Raw genomic sequence first — 21342 nt, 5'->3', positions numbered from 1 at the left:
TCAAATACAGAGGCAAATAAATAAATGATGGGTCTTTGTCCCAAACATTATGGAGGGCACTGTAGCGATCCCTTAATCATCAAAAATAGTAAAACAATAGATGAATCACCTTAAGCTGATTACTTTTCATATTATTTAGTTTGTTTAGATATTGTCCTCATGTATATCATTTGTTGACATAGTCAAAGGAAGAAAATGACCATTTCCTTCTTTTGGGTAATAGGATACCCCTCTGAAATACAACATGAGCTTTCTCAAGACATAATTTTCATTGCTCATGTTGTAAATCCCTTGTTCATTTCAATCTATTGGAAATGGGGCTAAGATTAGGATCTCAATAAATATGGAGTGATACTCATTGTCATTTCAAAACAGTTGCTTTTCTATTGCTTTAACAAACTAGGTTATGAAATTTAAAACCCTTTATATCTATTGCACCCCTTAACTATTCCTTAAATTATCACCTCAGTCAGTTTTGTGAAGAATTGTTTCTGCATTGTGAACACAGATGGTTGGGGATGCTAGAAAGAAAAATGGTAAAACATGTAGTTTCCACATCTAGAAACACAGCTTTAATTAGTACTTCTAAACTGCATTCCAATGGGACAAATCTGACTTGAAATATCTTGCATAAGCACCTGCTTTCAAGTTACATTTCTGGTGCAAACTATATGTGTTAACATGAAGTTAGGATCCCATTATAATTTCTATAAGTGTACAACCCTCTAGTGAAAGTGTATATTTTGGTTTGGATGAAGTAAAAATACAGTAAGAGCAGGAGAAGAAAAATAAAATCACTATGTGGCTTCATTTAGGACACATAAGGTGTCTTTGTATGCTTGAAGACTTCAGATGTAGATATGTTTTAGATCCTGCTTTTTCTTCAGTATGTTTCCATGTAAATGATTCCAATTGTTATTCCAGAATATATTTGATTAGTGGAAACAACATAAAATGGCCAAATAAGCTGCTTGCACTTGCAAGACATTTATTAAGTAGGAAAACGTACTGTAATCTATACCTAAAGTCTCTTTAAACTTGCTTGTGCAAACATACATACATACACACACACTATATTCAGAATTGTGAAAATGACACCAGTCACACAAAAAGCATTAGAAAGATATCATCGGGTTCAGTAGTACTTCAGGATTACTTGTTAAAGTGGAGGCCATGTGTTAACAGAATGTGAGAGATTCAAAGCAAGCTGTATACGTTAATGGAGAGATTGAGAAAAATATACAATAGCCTAATGGCAAATCTGAATGTTCATAGTACAAAGTTACCACAGGTAGTTTTTTTTCATTCAAGATTGCAGCAGATAGTAAAATCCACAGGAAAATTGTTCACATTGTAAAAATTTAAAAAAAAAGGAAATTACATGGGTACAAAACAGTTCAGTTAAAAAACACTTTTCCAACAAAATAAAATATTTCAGGTATTAAAAACCTATGGATGTGCACTTTTCTACACGGTAATACTGTTGACTACACATATTGCTCATCCCATTTCTGTACCCAACATGGGTTAACTAGACTAGAGCAAATAAGCAGAATGAATGATCAAGGGATAGGAAATGCAAAAAAAAGCCAAGTCTGCTCTCCCAAAACTGTTAACTACAGTAACTGTAATCTATCTGGATTCTCTGCATTAAAAATCCCAGCATTACTGGTTGTAACATGTACACTATTTGGTGTAACAAATCTTTACTTAAGGCAGTGGTTCCACAGGGCAGTCAGTGCAAATGGGATGCACAGTACTCAGAGATGCTGAAATCTTATCAAATGCGTCTTAGCTGCTCCAGGACTACCGCATTATTACCACAATGTCCTAGTGGTTGCTGCTGTGAAGCCAGTGCTCTGATATAAAAATATTAAGCGCATCCCTGGCTCAGAAAGAACAAATGTGGAACTTTTCCATGAGGTCCTTTCATGAGCAGCATGCATTCATCAAGCTGCATCCAAGTCTTGAATTATGCCACTGTTTCAGTCATTCAAAAGACATCAAGTTTGCAGGAACCTGAGGAGAAAAAAAAATTACTAAACACAATTATATAACTGTTTAAATTCAACATATCCTACAACACTAGGACTACAAATCTGCTAAACATGCAGTTCTCAAGAAAATGAAAGAACCAAAACTACTTTTATCTAGTGGATTTTAAGGCAATAAAATATCATAGGATTACTTACAGGAGTCTGAACAAACTAGGATTGACATCAAGCCAAAGGAAGAGATTCTAGTGCAGGCACCAAAAGCTCATTCAGAAATAGGGTTTAAGCATTGTCTTAGAATAAAAGTGTTACAGAGAAAATTATGGTGGGGCTCATCTGTCGATCATCCCATTCGCTTATTTGATTACTCATTTCAAGAAACACCTTGTGATTGGTGAGAATGCACAGGAGATCTATGAAGGAGCGAGATAATTGCTATGAGGAAACATTGGATAGGCTGGGGTTGTCTTCCTTTAAGCAGAGATTGCAGAAGGGAGACAATAACATATAACAACATATAACAACTACAGCATGGAAACAGGCCTGTCCGGCCCTACCAGTCCACGCCGACCATTCTCCCTGACCTAGTCTCATCTACCTGCACTCAGACCATAACCCTCCAATCCCCTCCTATCCATATACCTATCCAATTTACTCTTAAATAATAAAATCGAGCCAGCCTCCACCACTTCCACCGGAAGCCCATTCCATACAGCCACAACCCTCTGAGTAAAGAAGTTCCCCCTCATGTTACCCCTAAACCTTTGTCCCTCAATTCTGAAGCTATGTCCCCTTGTTGGAATCTTCCCCACTCTCAAAGGGAAAAGCCTACCCACGTCAACTCTGTCCGTCCCTCTCAAAATTTTAAAAACCTCTATCAAGTCCCCCCTCAACCTTCTACGCTCCAAAGAATAAAGACCCAACCTGTTCAACCTCTCTCTGTAGCCTAAGTGCTGAAACCCAGGCAACATTCTAGTAAATCTCCTCTGTACCCTCTCCATTTTGTCGACATCCTTCCTATAATTTGGCGACCAGAACTGCACACCATACTCCAGATTCGGCCTCACCAATGCCCTGTACAATTTCAACATTACATCCCAACTTCTATACTCGATGCTCTGATTTATAAAGGCAAGCATACCAAACGCCTTCTTCACCACCCTATCCACATGAGATTCCACCTTCAGGGAACAATGCAGTTATTCCCAGATCCCTCTGTTCCACTGCATTCCTCAATTCCCTACCATTTACCCTGTACGTCCTATTTTGATTTGTCCTACCAAAATGCAGCACCTCACACTTATCAGCATTAAACTCCATCTGCCATCTTTCAGCCCACCCTTCCAAAAGGCCCAAGTCTCTCTGTAGACTTTGAAAATCTACCTCACTATCAACTACTCCACCTATCTTAGTATCATCTGCATATTTACTAATCCAATTTGCCACACCATCATCCAGATCATTAATGTAAATGACAAACAACAGTGGACCCAACACAGATCCTTGGGGCACTCCACTAGACACTGGCCTCCAACCTGACATACAATTGTCAACCGTTACCCTCTGGTATCTCCCATTCAGCCATTGATGAATCCATCTTGCAACCTCACTATTAATACCCAACGATTTAACCTTCTTAATCAACCTTCCATGTGGAACCTTGTCAAATGCCTTACTGAAGTCCATATAGACAACATCCACAGCCTTGCCCTTATCAATTTCCCTGGTAACCTCTTCAAAAAATTCAAGAAGATTAGTCAAACATGACCTTCCAGGCACAAATCCATGTTGACTGTTTCTAATCAGGCCTTGATTATCCAAATAATTATATATATTGTCCCTAAGTATCTTTTCCATTAATTTTCCCACCACAGACGTCAAACTAATAGGTCTATAATTGCTAGGTTTACTTTTAGAACCTTTTTTAAACAAAGGCACAACATGCGCAATGCGCCAATCTTCCGGCACCATCCCTGTTTCTAATGACGTTTGAAATATTTCCGTCATAGCCCCTGCTATTTCTGCACTAACTTCCCTCAATGTCCTAGGGAATATCCTATCAGGACCTGGAGACTTATCCACTTTTATATTCTTCAAAAGTGTCCGTACCTCCTCTTCTTTAATCCTCCTAATTTCCATCACTACTCTACTTGTTTCGCTTACCTCACATAATTCAATATCCTTCTCCTCGGTAAATACCGAAGAAAAGAAATTGTTTAATATCTCCCCCATTTCTTCCGGCTCAGCACATAGCTGTCCACTCTGACTCTCTAATGGACCAATTTTATCCCTCACTATCCTTTTGCTATTTACATATCTGTAGAACCCCTTGGGGTTTACTTTTACATTACTTGTCAAAGCAGCCTCATATCTTTTTTTCGCTTTTCTAATTTCCTTTTTAAGATTCTTTTTACATTCTTTATATTCCTCAAGAACCTCATTTACTCCCTGCCGCTTATATTTATTGTATATCTCCCTCTTTTTCCGAACCAAGTGTCCAATTTCCCTGGAAAACCACGGCTCTTTCAAATTATTATTCTTTCCTTTCCACCGAACAGGGACATAAAGACTCTGTACTCTCAAAATTTCACCTTTAAATATCCTCCATTTCTCTATTATATCCTTTTCATAAAACAACAATTTCCATTTCACTCCTTTTAAATCCTTTCTCATCTCCTCAAAATTAGCCTTTCTCCAATCCAAAATCTCAACCCTTGGTCCAGATTTGACCTTCTCCATAATGATATTGAAACTAATGGCATTATGATCACTAGACCCAAAGTGTTCCTCAACACATACCTCCGTCACCTGACCCATCTCATTTCCTAACAGGAGGTCCAACACTGCCCCTTCTCTGGTAGGCACCTCTACGTATTGCTGCAAAAAACTATCCTGCACACATTTTACAAACTCCAAACCATCCAGCCCTTTAACAGAATGTGATTCCCAGTCTATATACGGAAAATTGAAATCACCCACAATCACCACTCTGTGCTTACTACTAATATCTGCTATCTCCTTACATATTTGCTCTTCCAATTCTCGTTCCCTATTTGGCGGTCTATAATACACCCCTATAAGTGTTGCTAAACCTTTCTCATTTCTGAGTTCCACCCAAACAGCCTCCTTAATCGAGCCTTCTAGTCTGTCCTGCCAAAGCACTGCTGTGATATCCTCCCTGACAAGCAATGCAACACCCCCACCTCTTGCCCCTCCGATTCTATCACATCTGAAACAATGAAATCCTGGAATATTTAATTGCCAATCGCAACCCTCCTGCAACCATGTTTCACTGATCGCCACAACATCATACTTCCAGATGTCAATCCAGGCTCTAAGCTCATCCACCTTTCTTACAATGCTCCTAGCATTAAAATATACACATTTAAGGGACCCATCATTTCTTATTCTTAGTTTATTTCTTTTCCCTTCTTTCTCTCCTACATATTGGGTCTGAGTGTTTCCCTTTTCTGCCTCCTGCCTCACACACTGCCTATTAGCTATCTGTGTTTGAGTCCCTCCCCCCAACCGTACTAGTTTAAAGTCTCCGCAGTTATTTTAGCAAATCTCCCCGCCAGGATATTGGTTCCCCTCGGGTTCAGATGCAACCCGTCCTTTTTGTACAGGTCATACTTCCCCCAGAAGAGGTCCCAATGATCCAGAAACTTGAAACCCTGCTCCCTGCACCAGTTCCACAGCCACGTATTTATCCTCCACCTCACTCCATTCCTATTCTCACTATCGCGTGGCACAGGCAGTAAGCCTGAGATTATTACTTTGGAAGTCCTTTTTTTTAACTCTATTCCTAGCCCCCTGAATTCTCCTTTCAGGACCTCTTCCCTTATCCTACCTATATTGTTGGTACCTATATGTACCACGACCTCTGGCTCCTCTCCCTCCCCTTTCAGGATATCCTGGACACGCTCAGACACATCCCGGACTCCGGCACCAGGGAGGCAAACCACCATCCGGGTCTCCCGACTGCGTCCACAGAAACGCCTATCTGACCCCCTCACTATAGAGTCCCCTATTACTACTGCTCTCCTCTTCCTTTCCCTACCCTTCTGAGCAACAGGGCCGGACTCCTTGCCAGAGGCCCGGGCACCGTCGTTGCCCCCAGGTAGGCTGTCCCCCCCAACAGTACTTAAACAGGAGTACTTATTTCCAAGGGGTACAGCCACCGGGGTACTCCCTAGTCCCTGCCTCTGTTCCTTGCCCCCCCTAACAGTGACCCACTTGTCTACCTCCCGTGGTCTAGGAGTGACCACCTCCCTGTAACTCCTATCTATAACCTCCTCACTCTCCCTGATCAGACGGAGGTCATCAATCTGCCGCTCCAGGTTCCTAATACGGTCCCTTAGGAGCCCCATCTCGTCACACCTGGCGCAGATGTGGATGTCTGGAAGACTATCAGACTCCCAGATTCCCCACATCTGACACCCAGAACAAAAAACTGCCCTGGCAGTCATACTCTCCATACTCTCCAAACAAAGCCCCGCGCTCGGTTACTAAAATTTGTTTAAAATTATGGTAGAGATTCCTCATTTAAAAAGCACTTGGCTGTAGGCCCAAAGACCGGTAAGGCTCTGTTCCAAGTGTTGGAAAGCATCTTTAGCAAATGTTTTCAACCAGTTTGAACACAATGGACTGAATGGCTATCTCCTATGTTATGAATTTTCTATGATTCTAACTCTTCATTTAAGGCATCAAGGCAAAATAGAGAACTAGAGAAATAGAGAACTTTGATCACTGCAGCTTTACCCAGTTTTCAATAAAGAATCTTAATATTAGAAATAAATCTAAAGTATAGATATTGCTTAATGGAAGAGCCAAATTGTTAGCCACAACTGAGTTATTAATTTTGATTAGTCAGGGGTTATGGGGAGATGGCAGGAGAATGGGGTTGAGCGGGAAAGAAAGATCATCCATGACTGAATGGCGGAGTAAACTTGATGGGCCAAACGGCCTAATTCTGCTCCTATAACTTATCAGAATCAGAATCGGAAAAACCTTTATTGTCATCCAAAAGAACAGATCTTTTGGACGAAATTCCGTTACCCACAGTCCAACAATAAGAGCAATAAAAATAACACACACAATCACAAACCAACACAAGACAAAAAAAACAAAACATCCATCACAGTGAGTCTCCTCCAGTCACCTCCTCACTGTGATGGAAGACCAGAATGTCTTTTCTCTTCCCCTCCCGTCTTCTCCCGCGGTCAGGCTGTTGAAGTTGCCACGTCGGGGCGGTCGTGGCTCCCGACATTGAAGCCCCCGCCGGGCAGAGAAAAATCCCGCGACCTATTTCAGGCCGTGCCGGACGGTGAAAGGTCCGCAGCGGGCCGACCCAAGCCCCGCGATTCGGGGCGGGCGAAGACGCTGCCGCTGCCGGAGCTCCCGATGTCGGCCCCCACCCAGGAGCCTGCGAGCTTCCGATATCCACGCGGCCCACGGCCGAAGCCTCCGGAGCCTCCGAAGGCAGCCAGCTCCGCAGATGGTAAGCCCGGTCCGCGGGCTCTGTGAACCAGACCCCAGGTGGTCCCAGGTGGAGGCCGCCAGCTCCAGGTGTTTGGCCGATTGTAGGCCACAGCGGGAACGGAGACACGACCCAGAAGAAAAGGTCGGGTCTCCGTTCGGAAGAGACAATTTTACAGTCCCCCCCCCACCACATATAGTACACAACCACAAAAAACACTACATCACATCTAAACACTACAATGAAGACAAAAAACAACAAAAAACACAAACGGACTGCAGGTGAGCCGCAGCTGCTGCGCAGCGCCGCCACTTCCTGTTCTGAGCTTATTATTTAATTCTTAATTAAATATTCTGTATAATACAAATTGTAAAAGCAAAGGTAAGGATGATGGGAGTATTATGAGTAACTTACTTCAAAGAACATCATGAGTTACTCACTTTATCATCCATTTGCTTCTTCAAAAAAGCAAAGATCTGCAAACAAACTACATTTTCTTTATTGAAGTGATAGGTTTATTCTGTCTGAGAGACTTGTAACCACGAATTAGCGCGTACATAAAAAAATGATTGTGGAGAGAAAAATATCTTATCAGTGAGTATCTTCTTGTAAGTAAGGAAATTATGTCACTGTTTCAGTCACTCAAAAGACAGTCTGCCTACTGATGCAAAGCCAGTCTATACTTAACAACATTTTTACTTGGTATTGGTTTTGTCCTTTTCAAATTTAACTGATTATCTAATGCTTACACTATCTCAGCCAACATGAAAACTACGATATCAATGTTATCATTAGATCATAAGGAATAGGTGTAGAATTAGGCCATTTGGCCCATCAAGTCTGCTCCGCCATTCAATCATGACTGATCTATCTCTCTCTCCTTACCCCATTCTCCTGCCTTCTCCCCACAACCTCTGACATGTTATGGTATTTTCCTTTTATTTGAAACTTATGTTAACTAACAAAAAAACAAATTCTGAACAAGATCTACAAATTACACAAAAGTCAGGAGTGTTATATGCTTATTAATTTGCAAGTCCTTGATTGCACCCCTTCACTTTGGAAGAGTATGTGTCAGGGATGGTGAATCTCAGAATATAGTGAAATCGAGGCAAAGCACAGATGACTTTAGACCAGATGAAATGTATAGAGGGTCACAATGGTCAGCAGTCGAATTACCAAGATTTAGCTGATGGGGAACTTATGGCAGAGAGAATTTAAACTACAGTGAAAAAAAATGTTTAGCATGGAGATTTATAAGTCAAGCCTATGAGGTATTTTTAAAAATTAAAGATGATTACATGGGCATTACACATCCCAATTGCTCCTGATCCTACTAAGCAATTCATTGACTATAAGATATACAGTATGAGCTAAAGACCTGGTGGAGAAACTGTTAAATTGGAACAAAATGGAGCTGAAGTGAAGGCAAGTCAGAGTGACTGAGCTACATCAAATGTGGCCTTCTCAACAGTGGATAAGACTCTTTGATTATGCAGTGCCTACACGGCGACACTGAACTGGGCAGTTGATGATGAGCAATAACAACTGCCTACTTCACAGGAACTGATAGGAACCAAAGTTTTCACCAGACTAGACCTTTTACAGGTAAAGCCCTGTTGAACATAAAGGGCCTGTCCCACTTAGGAGATTTTAAGGTGACTGCCGACGACTAGGCTGTCGCCGACAGTTTGCTGGAGTGTCGCGGGCATGATCGTGAGGAATCTTCAAAGAATTGTAGTGGATCTCAGCGCGTCGCTGAGAAATCAACCGGATTGAAATTTCTCGGCGACAATTGACTTGTCGCTAGGTATCGTTGCTTATTGCGGGTGCTGTTGCATGCTGTCCCCAGGTTTGCTAGGTTGTCTTAGATGCATTTAGAAGCACGTAATATTAAATTAAGTAAAGTCATTTGAAGATACCATAATATACTTGTGTTTAACCAATTTATTTACCATCAGGACATTTGACAGGTAGATTGGAGACGACAGTGTGACGGTCAGGTAAGCGTGGGAATTTTCGCGATGTTTATGGCCATCAGCGATTACATTTAAAGTAGGCTCCCAACCCAGATATACAACCCAGAAACCAGATATGCATCTCCCGAACATTTTCAAAGAATGCCCACACTCCGCACAAAAATCCATTTAACCACGTTTAAAATTAAATTTCTTAATACTGCTATTAGTAAACTGGAAGTCAATGCAGTTTATGCCTTGTTACCGTGAAGCTTGGTTTTCAAGTAACCCGGGCAAGATGTTATCTTTCAAAACTCTCAAGTAGTTACAGACTTGTCAGGATTTCAGCGAAAATTAGGACACCGGAGAAGCATTGATAAGCGTGGGAATTTCGTAATGTTTCCGAAGACGGTGTAATCTCGACCTGACTCGGCATTGTCGTGGTCTTTGTCATAGGGTAAAAGAAAATTTCGGCGATCTGCTACGACTTTGACAGTCACCGGCAGTCGCCTAAAAATTCACCTGTGGGACAGGCCCTTAAGTCAGAAATATTTAACAAATTTTACCCAAAGGTGTTTTCTATGCAAAATTATCCCATGGTGTGAAAGAATTTTCAAGCTACAATGTGTCAGATACTATAAAATATCGATTTTCGTGTATGCAACCACAATGATTAATTAACGACTACAAATACTGAAGAAAATGTTTAATAATTGGAATAACTGTTATGGCACCCACACAAACATAATGCAAGATGCAAATATACATTCATAGAAGAAATAGCAGTTCACCTTGAGCTAAAGGTAAATGTATTTGAATTGCAGCCATTGAGGAAAAAAGTGAAAGTGATTGTGAAGTAAAAGAAACCAAAAAAAGATTGCAGAACCATTCCAAGACATGGTATTCTATCATGCTTAATTTTGCCAGATCTCCGGGGCTGTAACAAGTTAATAAAATAGACAATAAATTGAATTGGGACAAAGAACTGCAGAAGTCTTATTACAAAAAGAATCTGGAAAGTGAGCTTTAAAGATTATTAAGGGGTTGGACACATTAGAGGCAGGAAACATGTTCCCAATGTTGGGGGAGCCCAGAACCAGGGGCCACAGTTTAAGAATAAGGGGTAGACCATTTAGAACGGAGGAAAAACTTTTTCAGTCAGAGAGTTATGAATCTGTGGAATTCTCTGCCTCAGAAGGCAGTGGAGGCCAATTCTCTGAATGCATTCAAAAGAGAGCTAGATAGAGCTCTTAAGGATAGCGGAGTCAGGGGGTATGGGGAGAAGGCAGGAACGGGGTACTGATTGAGAATGATCAGCCATGATCACATTGAATGGTGGTGCTGGCTCGAAGGGCCGAATGGCCTACTCCTGCACCTATTGTCTTATCTGAAGCAACACATGTTGAAACTTGCATATGAAGCTTCTAATTATGGAATGCAAGCTGTATTCATTTGTGTAATGGACAATGGTCAAGAGAAACAAACATATTTGCATCATGTACGTGGGTGAAGTGTGGAAGAAATAATGCTCAAATTGAAAGAGACATAGCAATTGTCCTTGGATTCAAAATGCTTCAACACTTCCTATTGGGCAGACTTCAATTTTAGACACAGACTGTCTTAGCAATTTTAGTTCAACGTTGTATATACTAAAATATGGCTGCATCAGAAAATGCATTATCTTATCTCAACATGACTGGAGATAGAATAGGGAAATGTGATTTTGAACAGCTTGCCAAGGTTATATAGAAATTCACATATGGGCAGTAAAACTATGATCTCCATGATGAAAATATTCTTATATTGAAACAGCTACGAATTTTGTTTATAAACCCGGATATAAACCTTAACAAAGATTATGAAGAGCTAGAAGAGAAGTCCACTATTACTGTAGACTGTGGAGAAATTCATCAGAGGTACCTCTACAGAGTTGGAAATGGGCGAGGGCAGTTTCTAATGATCACACTTTAATTATTTTGACAAGGGGAATAATCGATTCTTGGGGAACAGTGAAAGTTGCTGAAAATAAATTGTGAAAAGTGTTAGATATTGCACAACAACAGACCATACTGAAGAATTGAGATGCATTTCTCATGTCATGGGTTATAAGAAAAGATAATCTTGGATAATGTCCTCAGTTTCATTTATTTCTCCTTGAGTGCTTTATGCAACAAAGTGGTATAGAGCACATGATTGTTTCACTAATATCATTCAAAGTCAAATGATTTGGTGAAAGAATCAATGAATATTGTCAAACAGACACTGAAGTCACACTTTAATTTTCCCCACTTAGAACAGATTAAATAGAGATTGGGTGATCATTTTGTGATAAAATCAGCTTTCAATCCACTACCATGACCGTGACCTGTCATTCCAATCCAATCAGCTCTCTGGCCTAAGCCTCCTGAACTATTCCAATGAAATTTAACATAAGCATGAAGAATAGTACATTGGCAGACTACATGTTCAGATCAAGTTAAAGCAGAAACCATTTTCTGTTTTTTATAATATGAGGTTAATAGTGTTGTCTCTTCTCACCAGACATGTTGATGAAACTTATTATCTTTTAACGGCAGCAAATCTCTAAAGAATTTTGATTATTCGAATTGTATCCAAATCAAACACAAAAAAAGCCAAATGAAATTGTAAATAGTGCATTATCCTGAGATGATCCTGGCTCACTTATAATCTTAGAAATAGCTAGTTTGAGGAAAATGCTTACTGCAAGCCTTGTGAAAGAAACTTGAATGAGTCATTTAGTGACTTCATGTCCAAATTCGATTTGCCTGTTAAAATTGCATGAGGCCTCAAAGGTTGCAAACTGCACAACTTTCATGGGTCATCCAGAAGTGATATTCTCCCATCAATGGTGTTAATGCTAAGCATAGAAGCTTACTGGATACCATCACATAATGGTTAATAACTTCTTCTAAAGTATAAAATCAAGATATTCACCAATTTATATCCTTTATTGTGAAAATTTGAATTCAAAATGTATGTTTTATGCATTTAAGACCCTGCTTTAATACTTATGAAGCTATACCTTCAATCATGTTAGTAATTGTACCTGTTGTCTGTTGCTTTGGCAGGCAGAACTCAGATGCTTAAACCACAGCATTGCATTCCCTCTATTACCAGCTTGGAATTTGTAAGAATTTCCTGAAAATGAAGGTGTGAGGAAACAAAAGAGTAATGTCATTTTGCTCTGGCACCATTTTCTTCTTCTGTAGTTAGGAAAACTAATTATCCATTAAGAATTGTAAAGAACTTAAGTAATTATAAATATAAAAAACAATTCTTGTCCCAGCACTCAGCTACGTGGGGAGATTGAAAGAGATATAAAATGAAAGGAAAATAGATATTTTTCCATCATTACTCACCCCTTTCAGAGTCTGTAAGTTGGAAAACATCTGGATGTTCTGGGTCATCAGCCATCATCACCATCCAACCCACGACAGAAACACTTTTACTCAAACTTGACTTGAACTGAATAATAGAAAAGTCAAATACATCAATAGCACTGGGGTCATTAAAGAACTTTTTGGAATCTGGATAAGCAGGGAAGTTGCATTGTTTTAAAAGTGAATTACTAAGATGTAAAACCCGAAAGTACATGTGTATAATAGGAGTGGTGCCACCAAAGCTTGCACCCCAAGTCCCTCTGTACATCAATGCTGTCAAGGGTCTTGCCATAAACTGTATATGTTATACTATATACTTTTCCTTTACAATTGACCTCCCAAACATCCTAGTCATTTATATATATCACAAACAACAGTCCCAGCAAAGATCCCTGAGGAACCCAACTGGTCATTGGCTTCCAGTCAGAATAACACCCTTCCCCCACAACTCCTCTGTGTTCTCTATGAATATGCCAGTTCTGAATCCAAACGACCAAGTCATTGTGGATCCCATTTATCCTAATCTTCTGGATCAGCTTACCCTCAAGGACTTTCTTAAAAGCCTTACTTAAATCCAATAAGACAGCATTCACTGACCTGCACTCATTGTCACCTCTTGAAAAAACTCATTCAGGATCGTAAGACATGACCTTCTGCGGATAAAGCCATTATGGCTGTCCGTAATTAGCTGACTCTCTTTGAAATGTGAATAAATCTTATCAGAAGAATTCGCTCTAATTATTTAGAAGACTGTTTTATTTAAATGAGAGATTATTACCAGGATTTTAATTCTAGAGCCTTAACGGAAGAATTTGAATTTGATTCTCTGCATTGGTAGTTCAACCTTTTCATTTCCTTGTCTGATAATTTAGGCTATGTGGAGCCATTGGATTTAATTCCTCCATAGCATATGAATAGGGCAGCACAGTTGCGCAGCTGTTGCCTCACACGGTAGAGACTCGGGCTTGATCCTGACCTCAATGCTGTCTGCGTGAAGTTTGCACCAGAGCTAGGATTTCCTTAGGGTGCTCCAGTTTTATCCACATCCGAAAGACGTGCGTGTTTTGTAGGTTAATTGGCCTATGTAAATTGCATTGTAAATGGATGCAAATGTGGGATGACATAGAACTTGTGTCGATGGGTAATCAGTGGTTGGCATAGAGTCAGTGGGCTGAAGGACCTGTTTCCATGCTCTTTCTTTCAATCAATTCCCAATTTATGTACAGCCCCTACATACAAACGACCGTTTGACAGACTGGGTGGGGGTGGTGTGGATTAGTCAGCAGCTGCAGAGCTTCCTGACACTAGCTGGAATTTTGCCACATCAAACTCGAGAATACATTCCAGTTAACACTTTGATGTCCATTTCATGAATCCTATATGGAGACTCGCATCCAGGTTAACAACAGTCAACTTTTTAAAACTATCAGCAGCATTTAAGACCTCGTATGTAGTAAAATCTTTTAAAAATAATATTATAAATATCCTGAGAAAGGCCCTAATTTTGTTATTATCAGCATTTTCGACGAGAATGTGGTAATAGGTTGTCTGGCAGTTCTAGTGTGTCGTACCACAAAGATCACTGACATATTTAAGTATGCTGACAATACAAAGTTTGGTTGTAAACTGTACTGTAGGGATGGATGATGACTGGGTTGGGTGGGGGGGGGGGGGGGAAGATGGTTTAAATATGGAAAGGGTACAGTAATGTTAAGTAAACAAGGAAGGCGGCAGTATGCAGATGAATAAAAATGGGAAAATGGGAAGTTATTCCATTTCTTTTTTTTAAATGGTAAGAAATTAGTAACATTTGTTGCACCAGAAGTTAAGTTGCAGGTCTAGCAAACAATTAGGAAGAAAAATATTGAGTTGTTCTTGTAACAGGCTGATGTATAAAGGAAAGGAATTCTTGCTGCTGTGGATAGTATTTGGTGGCACCACTCCTATTATACACATGTACTTTCGGGTCTCTGTACTTGGAGACTGGTACTATCTTATCAATTCATTGGACTAATTTCTGGGACAAGGAGAATGACCCATGAAGAGACCTTGTTTAAAGCAGGCCATTTACTTATTGAAGTAGATGTTTAGAATGCATCTTCTCAACCTCAGGTGGCTTCAACCAACAGATTTAAACTGAACATTGGAGTCATAAGGTCTAAGATGTGGTGACATTTTTCACTCAAAGAATAATGTCCCCTTGATGACATATAAATTGTTGTTCATGTCATATATTCAAGAATTATTTATGTAGTGGAATTCTCTGCCACAGAAGGTAGTTGAGGCCAGTTCATTGGCTATATTTAAGAGGGAGTTAGATGTGGCCCTTGTGGCTAAAGGGATCAGGGGGTATGGAGAGAAGGCAGGTACAGGATACTGAGTTGGATGATCAGCCATGATCATATTGAATGGCGGTGCAGGCTCGAAGGGCCGAATGGCCTATTCCTGCACCTATTTTCTATGTTTCTATGTTTCTATGATCAGGTGGAAAAAATCCTGTAGTATTCACTCTTCATTTATCATGTGCGTAAAACCACACCAGAGGCAACCCAGAAGGAGGCATTCTCAAAAATGCAGTTACAAGGAACAGCAGATACTAGTTTATAAAGACACGAACAGGAGCTGGAGTAACTCAGCGGATCAGGCAGCATCTCTGAAGGACATGGATATGTGACATTTGAGATCAGGGTCCTTCTTCAGACTGATTGGGGCAATGAGGGGAAAGAAAAATGGAAGAGAGAAGGGGCAGGACAAAGCCTGGTAGATAATAGGCTGATACAAACAAGGGTTATGATAGGCAGATAGTGGCCAGAGTTGAAAAGACAGAATGTGTGAGACAACAGAATTGAAGAGTTGTAAATTGTGAAGCTAGAGGAAAGAATGTAGATGGAAAAGGAGAGGGAAGGGAGAAATATGTACAACTGTTAAGATTATTTTCATAATTCACTTTCCTTTAGGAAAATTAGTCAATTCCTCTTCAGAAGTGCAAAACCAAAAGCGAACCACATAAGAATCTCATGAGAAAGGATTAGATTGGAAATATCAAACTATTAACTTACAGGAAGAACAAAACAGTGGCCTTTACAAGTTTGTATTTTTAAACCTAATTTGATATAGCTCAGCAGATGCCTTCCGTATTTCAAATGATTCAATCATAGCCTTAAGAAATCTTTGCATTATTATGGAATGGAAAACATCAACTGCTGCAGCTGTTCCCTTAAAGGACTGGCCCTCAAAACTAAACCAAGTAAGCACTGAAAGTAGTGCAGGCTCTCAAGGGCTTTTGGGTTGTCATCAGAAAGCAATGCAAGAACTACTATATTCTGGTGCTGTGCATCACCATAGGATTAGCAGCATAGAAAGAAAGCCCCTCGGTCTACCACATCAATGCCAACCTTTTGCCCATCTACACATCTTATTTTCTTGCATTATACCGATATCCTTCTATGCCATGTCTATTTAAATATTTAACCAAATTTCTCTTAAATGTAGTAATTGAATCTCATTCTACCACCTCCTCTGGTCACACACTCCATATATCAACCAGTCTCTGTAACCCTACTCTTTAGATGGCCTTTAAAACTCTTTCCTCTCACGTTAAACCTAGATCCTCTCATATGTGTAGGCAGTATATGTGCAGGGAAACAAAGTCAATGTTTTGGTTTCCGATTCTTCATCTGGACTGAAAGAATAGTGTGGATATAAAGAGATGACGGGAAGAGGTGAGGCAAAAGACGGTCCTTTCTTTCTCTTTCTGATCTACCCAAGCTATCTCACACATGCCCTTCTTTCCAATCTTCTTCCCCTGGCACCCATCACTCAGTTTCTTTCCTTTGTCCACCTAACAAATGTGAACATTACCCACACACTCATCTTACTGGGTCCTCTACTCCCTTATCTCATTGAGGCTCCTATCCCCACTCCCCAGTTTCCCATTGGTCCACTATCCCTTCCTTGTTTCGCTTCATTCTTTATTTCACCATATTCCAGAATCGCCAGTCCTTTGCTGTCTCCACATATCCTCCCAGCCACTGTTGCTATTTCCGCCTTTCCCTCCCCCACCTGACTCCACGTCTCTCAACCCTCCTCACCTGGATCTACCCCCACCAGCTGCTGCCCCAACCTCTTCTAGTCACATCTTTATACCAACCCTCTAAACTTTCAGTCTAATTGAAGGGTATTGACTGGAAACATCAACTGTTCATTGCCCTCTATGAAGGCTACTGCCTGGTCCTCTGAATTTCTTCAGCAATTTTTTTTGCTGCACATGTTGTTATTACTTTAAACTTGATGAAGATTCTCAACAGTGATGCAATGCACCTTGAATTTCTTCATATCCATGTATATAAATGACAACAGTGACAACATTCAAAAATATATTCAATTGGTGTAAAGCATTCTGGGGCATCTTTATACTAGCGACACATAATAAATGTGTTTTCTTCCAATTCTTTAGCATGAAACATTATTTAGTAACTTCCATAGCAACATATGAGGCAGCAAATCTATTATGCTGCGCCAAATGTAATGTGAAATACAGATGTTCTCCCTTAAGATCTGTTGCACAAACTTTCCATTGAGAGTGTCCATTGTCATTGACTAAGACTGATTATGTTTAATACAGCAGTTTGCTTTCATTGGACGCTAAGCAGTTTGAAAACAAACCAGCTTCTGGAAAGAGAGGTACTTACATGCTTTCTTTCTGTTGGTTTTAAAGATTTGGCTGAATAATAATAAAGTTTTGGGCCACATAATGCCACCCAGTATTTGGTCCATGATGCAACCTACACACAAAAGATGACAGATAAATGATTTGATTACTTAACATATGCATTAGCAATACAGTGGGATTTAGATATCTTATAAGAGCTGTGTGAAATCTGAAGAGCTATGTCAACATTTACATTCTGTCTACTCTATATACTTGAATTGTTCTTTACCAATCAAATGTTAACACTTCCAACTCATGACAGTTTCATCCAAGATCATAATTAGTATATTCCAATAGATAAAGACGGCATGAACAAGTTCATTAAATTTTGCAAAAGAAGAGGCAATATTTAGGAAGATAATATATCAGTAATGACATTATAACTATGTACAAATTAAAAGTAAAATTCAACATTTTCTGAAAAAAGCATTCAATGTCAAAAAAGATTCGGAGGTACATTGCTTTACGCTGGCATTATTCTTATTTTTAACATTGCCATGAGGATACCAGGTCGGATCTTTTATTTAAAGGGGGAGGCAAATTCCACTCACAACTACTGAATTTTATCCATGTAACCGTGTGGGAGTTCAGGACTCTCATATTAAGGTGGAAATCCTTTATACAGCTGATCACCATTGTTGGGACAAATGCTCTTCACCATTGGAATCCTCTTAAAGTTAGGTCCGGGAGCACAAAGATCATCATATTTACGTCTGCAGGCATGCAGAAACTCTCTTCTTCATGATTATATAATTGAGCTGGCCCCGGACAGTTCATCTGAGATATTAACAGCTAAGAATTAGAAGATACTAACTCTCTTCACTGCCATTCCTCAATGAAAACTGGCACAGGGTCTCTATCTTACTGAAGTCAACAATTAGTTATTTGGTTTTGTTGATGCTGAGAGAGTGGTTGGGATACCACTCGACTTGGTCTCCCCTTTATACATTCAGTCTCCTTGATTGTTTCATCAATTGGTAAAGCCTGGAGTTGTGCTCTCAGCAAAACGAAGTGCATGTCTGTCAGTTTTGATTGAAAAGACCCTGTTGGGAATGTTGGGAGCCTGCTGACCAGTAGAAGTAGGCAGCCCTCTCAAAGTTTGAAGCAGGCAGTTAGTAGGTTGCTTGCCAGTCAGTGAAAAATCCACATCATGCTCTCGGCTCTTTTCTCATATGAAATTGCCTCAACACCACTTTGCATTTCTTTTTCAGAATACTACTGAAATAGAAAACTCTATAACAAGGCAAGATTAACAAAGGATGTATTTTCACTATACTTGATCCTTAGTCAAGTTGACATTATTTGTAGATTGTGTTCTTGCAAAGATGGCTATATACAACTTTATTGGTAAATATGGCACCTTCCTCCAAAGTCCTCTCCTTTGGTGCCTGAAGATCCTATTTGACCTGAGATGGATTGCATTCGATGTTTGTCAGCAAGTAGTAAAAGATCAAGAGTACATATGCAGCCAGAGTTAGGATTCACCAGTGGAACTTGGGTATGTTTTCAGCTAGGACTGGGGTTCAGTGTGTATTGTGTGCAGTTGGAGTAATTATCAAGAGTCAAGAGTGTTTCATTACTAGAAGCAGAACAATTACATTTTTGACGTTGCAGCTTTATGTGACCAATTAATTCAATAACACACAAGTAAATATTGACATTTAATATGACAAATTAATAATAAATACTGGGTAACCAGACCATAATAGTGCAAAAAAACAAAGTATGGAGTACATAGTGTAACCGTATTAATGCTGAGATAGGATTAGTGCTGTGTAGGATTTACGAGCCTGATTGTCGCTGGAAAGAAACTGTTCTTGAACCTGGAAGTTTTCAGGCTCCAGTACCTTCTTCTCAATGGTAGCAGCAAGATGAGAGTGTGGCCAGGGTGGCATGTCTTAAATGATATTAGCTATCTTTTTAACGCAATTCAAGTTAAGAAACAAAGCCATGATGCAACCAGTCAGTATGCTCTCCATCATACACGTGCATAAGTTTGATAGATACTAAATCTCCTCAATGTTCTAACACCAGTCTGACGTATGTGTTCTTATTATCCAAATGGTCCAATACAGAGTGGAGAGCCAGTGAGATTGCGTCTGCTGTTGATCTGCTGTGGCAGTTCGTGAATTGTACTGGGTCCGGGCCCTCACTAAGGTAGGAGTTGATATGTGTCTAAAAGTACAACAGATGTGAGTGCCATTGGCGGGTAGTTATTGAGGGATATCATCTTGCTCTTCTTGAGCATTGGTATTATTCACATCCTTTTCAAGCAGATGGAGACTCAGACCGTAGTAGTGAGAGGTGAGATGTCAAGTTGGTCAATGCTGGTTTTAAGAATGTGGCCAGGTCCAACATCAGTGCCGGATGCTTTGCGAGGTTCACCCATGAGAAGGAAATTCTGATATTGGTTTTGGTGATTGAGATCACAGTGTTATCAGGGGACCAGAGAAGGTATATTGATGTTCTCCCTTACAAAGCTAATATATAATGCATTCAACTTGTCCAAGAGGGATGTATCCTAAAGACCCTAATGGGAGTTATCTACAGGCCCCCAAACAGTAGCCCGGATATCGGGTGCAAGTTGAATCAAGAGTTAAAATTGGCATGCAGCAAAGGTAATGCTATGGTGGTCATGGGGGAATTCAACATGCAGGTAGACTGGGAAAATCAGGTTGGTACTAGACCCCAAGAAAGGGAGTTTGTGGAGTGCCTCCGAGATTGATTCTTAGAGCAGTTTGTACAGGAGCCTACCAGGGAGAAGGCAATTCTGGATTTAGTGTTGTGTAATAAACCGGATTTGATAAAGGGAACTCAAGGTAAAGGACCCTTGAGGAGGTAGTGACCATAATATGATGTTTTCATCTGCAATTTGAGAGGGAGAAGGGAAAATCGGAAGTGTCAGTATTACAGTTGAGGAAAGGGGACAATGGAGGGAGCTGGCCAAAGTTGACTGGAAAGAGATCCTAGTAGGGATGACAGTGGAACAACAATGGCAAGTATTTCTGGGAATAATACAGAAGGTGCTGGATCAGTTCATTCCAAAGAGGAAGAAAGATTCTAAGGGGAGTAAGAGGTGACCGTGGCTGACAAGGGAAGTCAAGGCCAGTATGAAAATAAAAGAGAGGTATAACATAGCAAAGATGAGCAGGAAGCCAGAGGATTTAAAGAGCACAGAAGATAACTAAAAAGAGGAGAAAAGATGAGGTACGAAGGTAAATTAGCCAAGAATATAAAGGAGGATAGTAAAAGCTTCTTTAGGTATGTGAAGAAGAAAAAAATAGTTAAGACAAATGTGGATCCCTTGAAGACAGAAACAGGTGAATTTATTATGGGGAACAAGGAAATGGCAGGTGAGTTGAACAGGTACTTTGGATCTGTCTTCACGAACGAATGCACTAGTGGCCAGAGGACCTAGGGTGATGGAGGAACTGAAGAAAATTCACATTGGGCAGGAAATGGTGTTAGGTAGACTGATGGGACTGAAGGCTGATAAATCCCCAGGGCCTGATGGACTGCATCCTTAAGGAAGCGGCTCTAGAAATTGTGGATACATTGGTGATCATTTTCCAATGTTTTATAGATTCTGGATCAGTTATTGTGGATTGGAGGGTAGCTAATGTTATCCCACTTTTTAAGAAATGAGGGAGAGAGAAAACGGAATTATAGACCAGTTAGTCTGACATCGTTGGTGGGGAAGATGCTGGAGTCAGTTATAAAAGATGAAATAGCGACACATTTGGATAACAGTAACAGGATCGGTCCGAGTCAGCATGGATTTACGAAGGGGAAATCATGC

General features: G+C 40.2%; 1 protein-coding gene across 4 annotated transcripts in view; it reads right to left on the bottom strand.

Moving 5' to 3' along the window:
* Positions 1-588: 588 nt before the first annotated feature.
* Positions 589-21342, bottom strand: part of ralgps2 (Ral GEF with PH domain and SH3 binding motif 2) — a 252065-nt gene continuing 231311 nt past the window's right edge. For all 4 annotated transcript variants that reach the window (XM_078407415.1, XM_078407417.1, XM_078407419.1 and 1 more), the window contains 4 exons: positions 17524-17616; positions 12812-12917; positions 12499-12590; positions 589-2019 (listed from right to left, as the gene is read on the bottom strand). In XM_078407415.1, the coding sequence (XP_078263541.1) occupies positions 1990-2019; positions 12499-12590; positions 12812-12917; positions 17524-17616 (321 nt within the window). In that variant the 3' untranslated portion in view covers positions 589-1989. The remainder of the gene's footprint in view (positions 2020-12498; positions 12591-12811; positions 12918-17523; positions 17617-21342) is intronic.

The sequence above is a fragment of the Rhinoraja longicauda genome, chromosome 11 (assembly GCF_053455715.1).
Source record: "Rhinoraja longicauda isolate Sanriku21f chromosome 11, sRhiLon1.1, whole genome shotgun sequence".
Taxonomy (NCBI): Eukaryota; Metazoa; Chordata; class Chondrichthyes; order Rajiformes; family Arhynchobatidae; genus Rhinoraja; species Rhinoraja longicauda.
The sequence above is the reverse complement of the archived record's forward strand: the minus strand, read 5'-3'. Positions and strand labels throughout refer to the sequence as shown.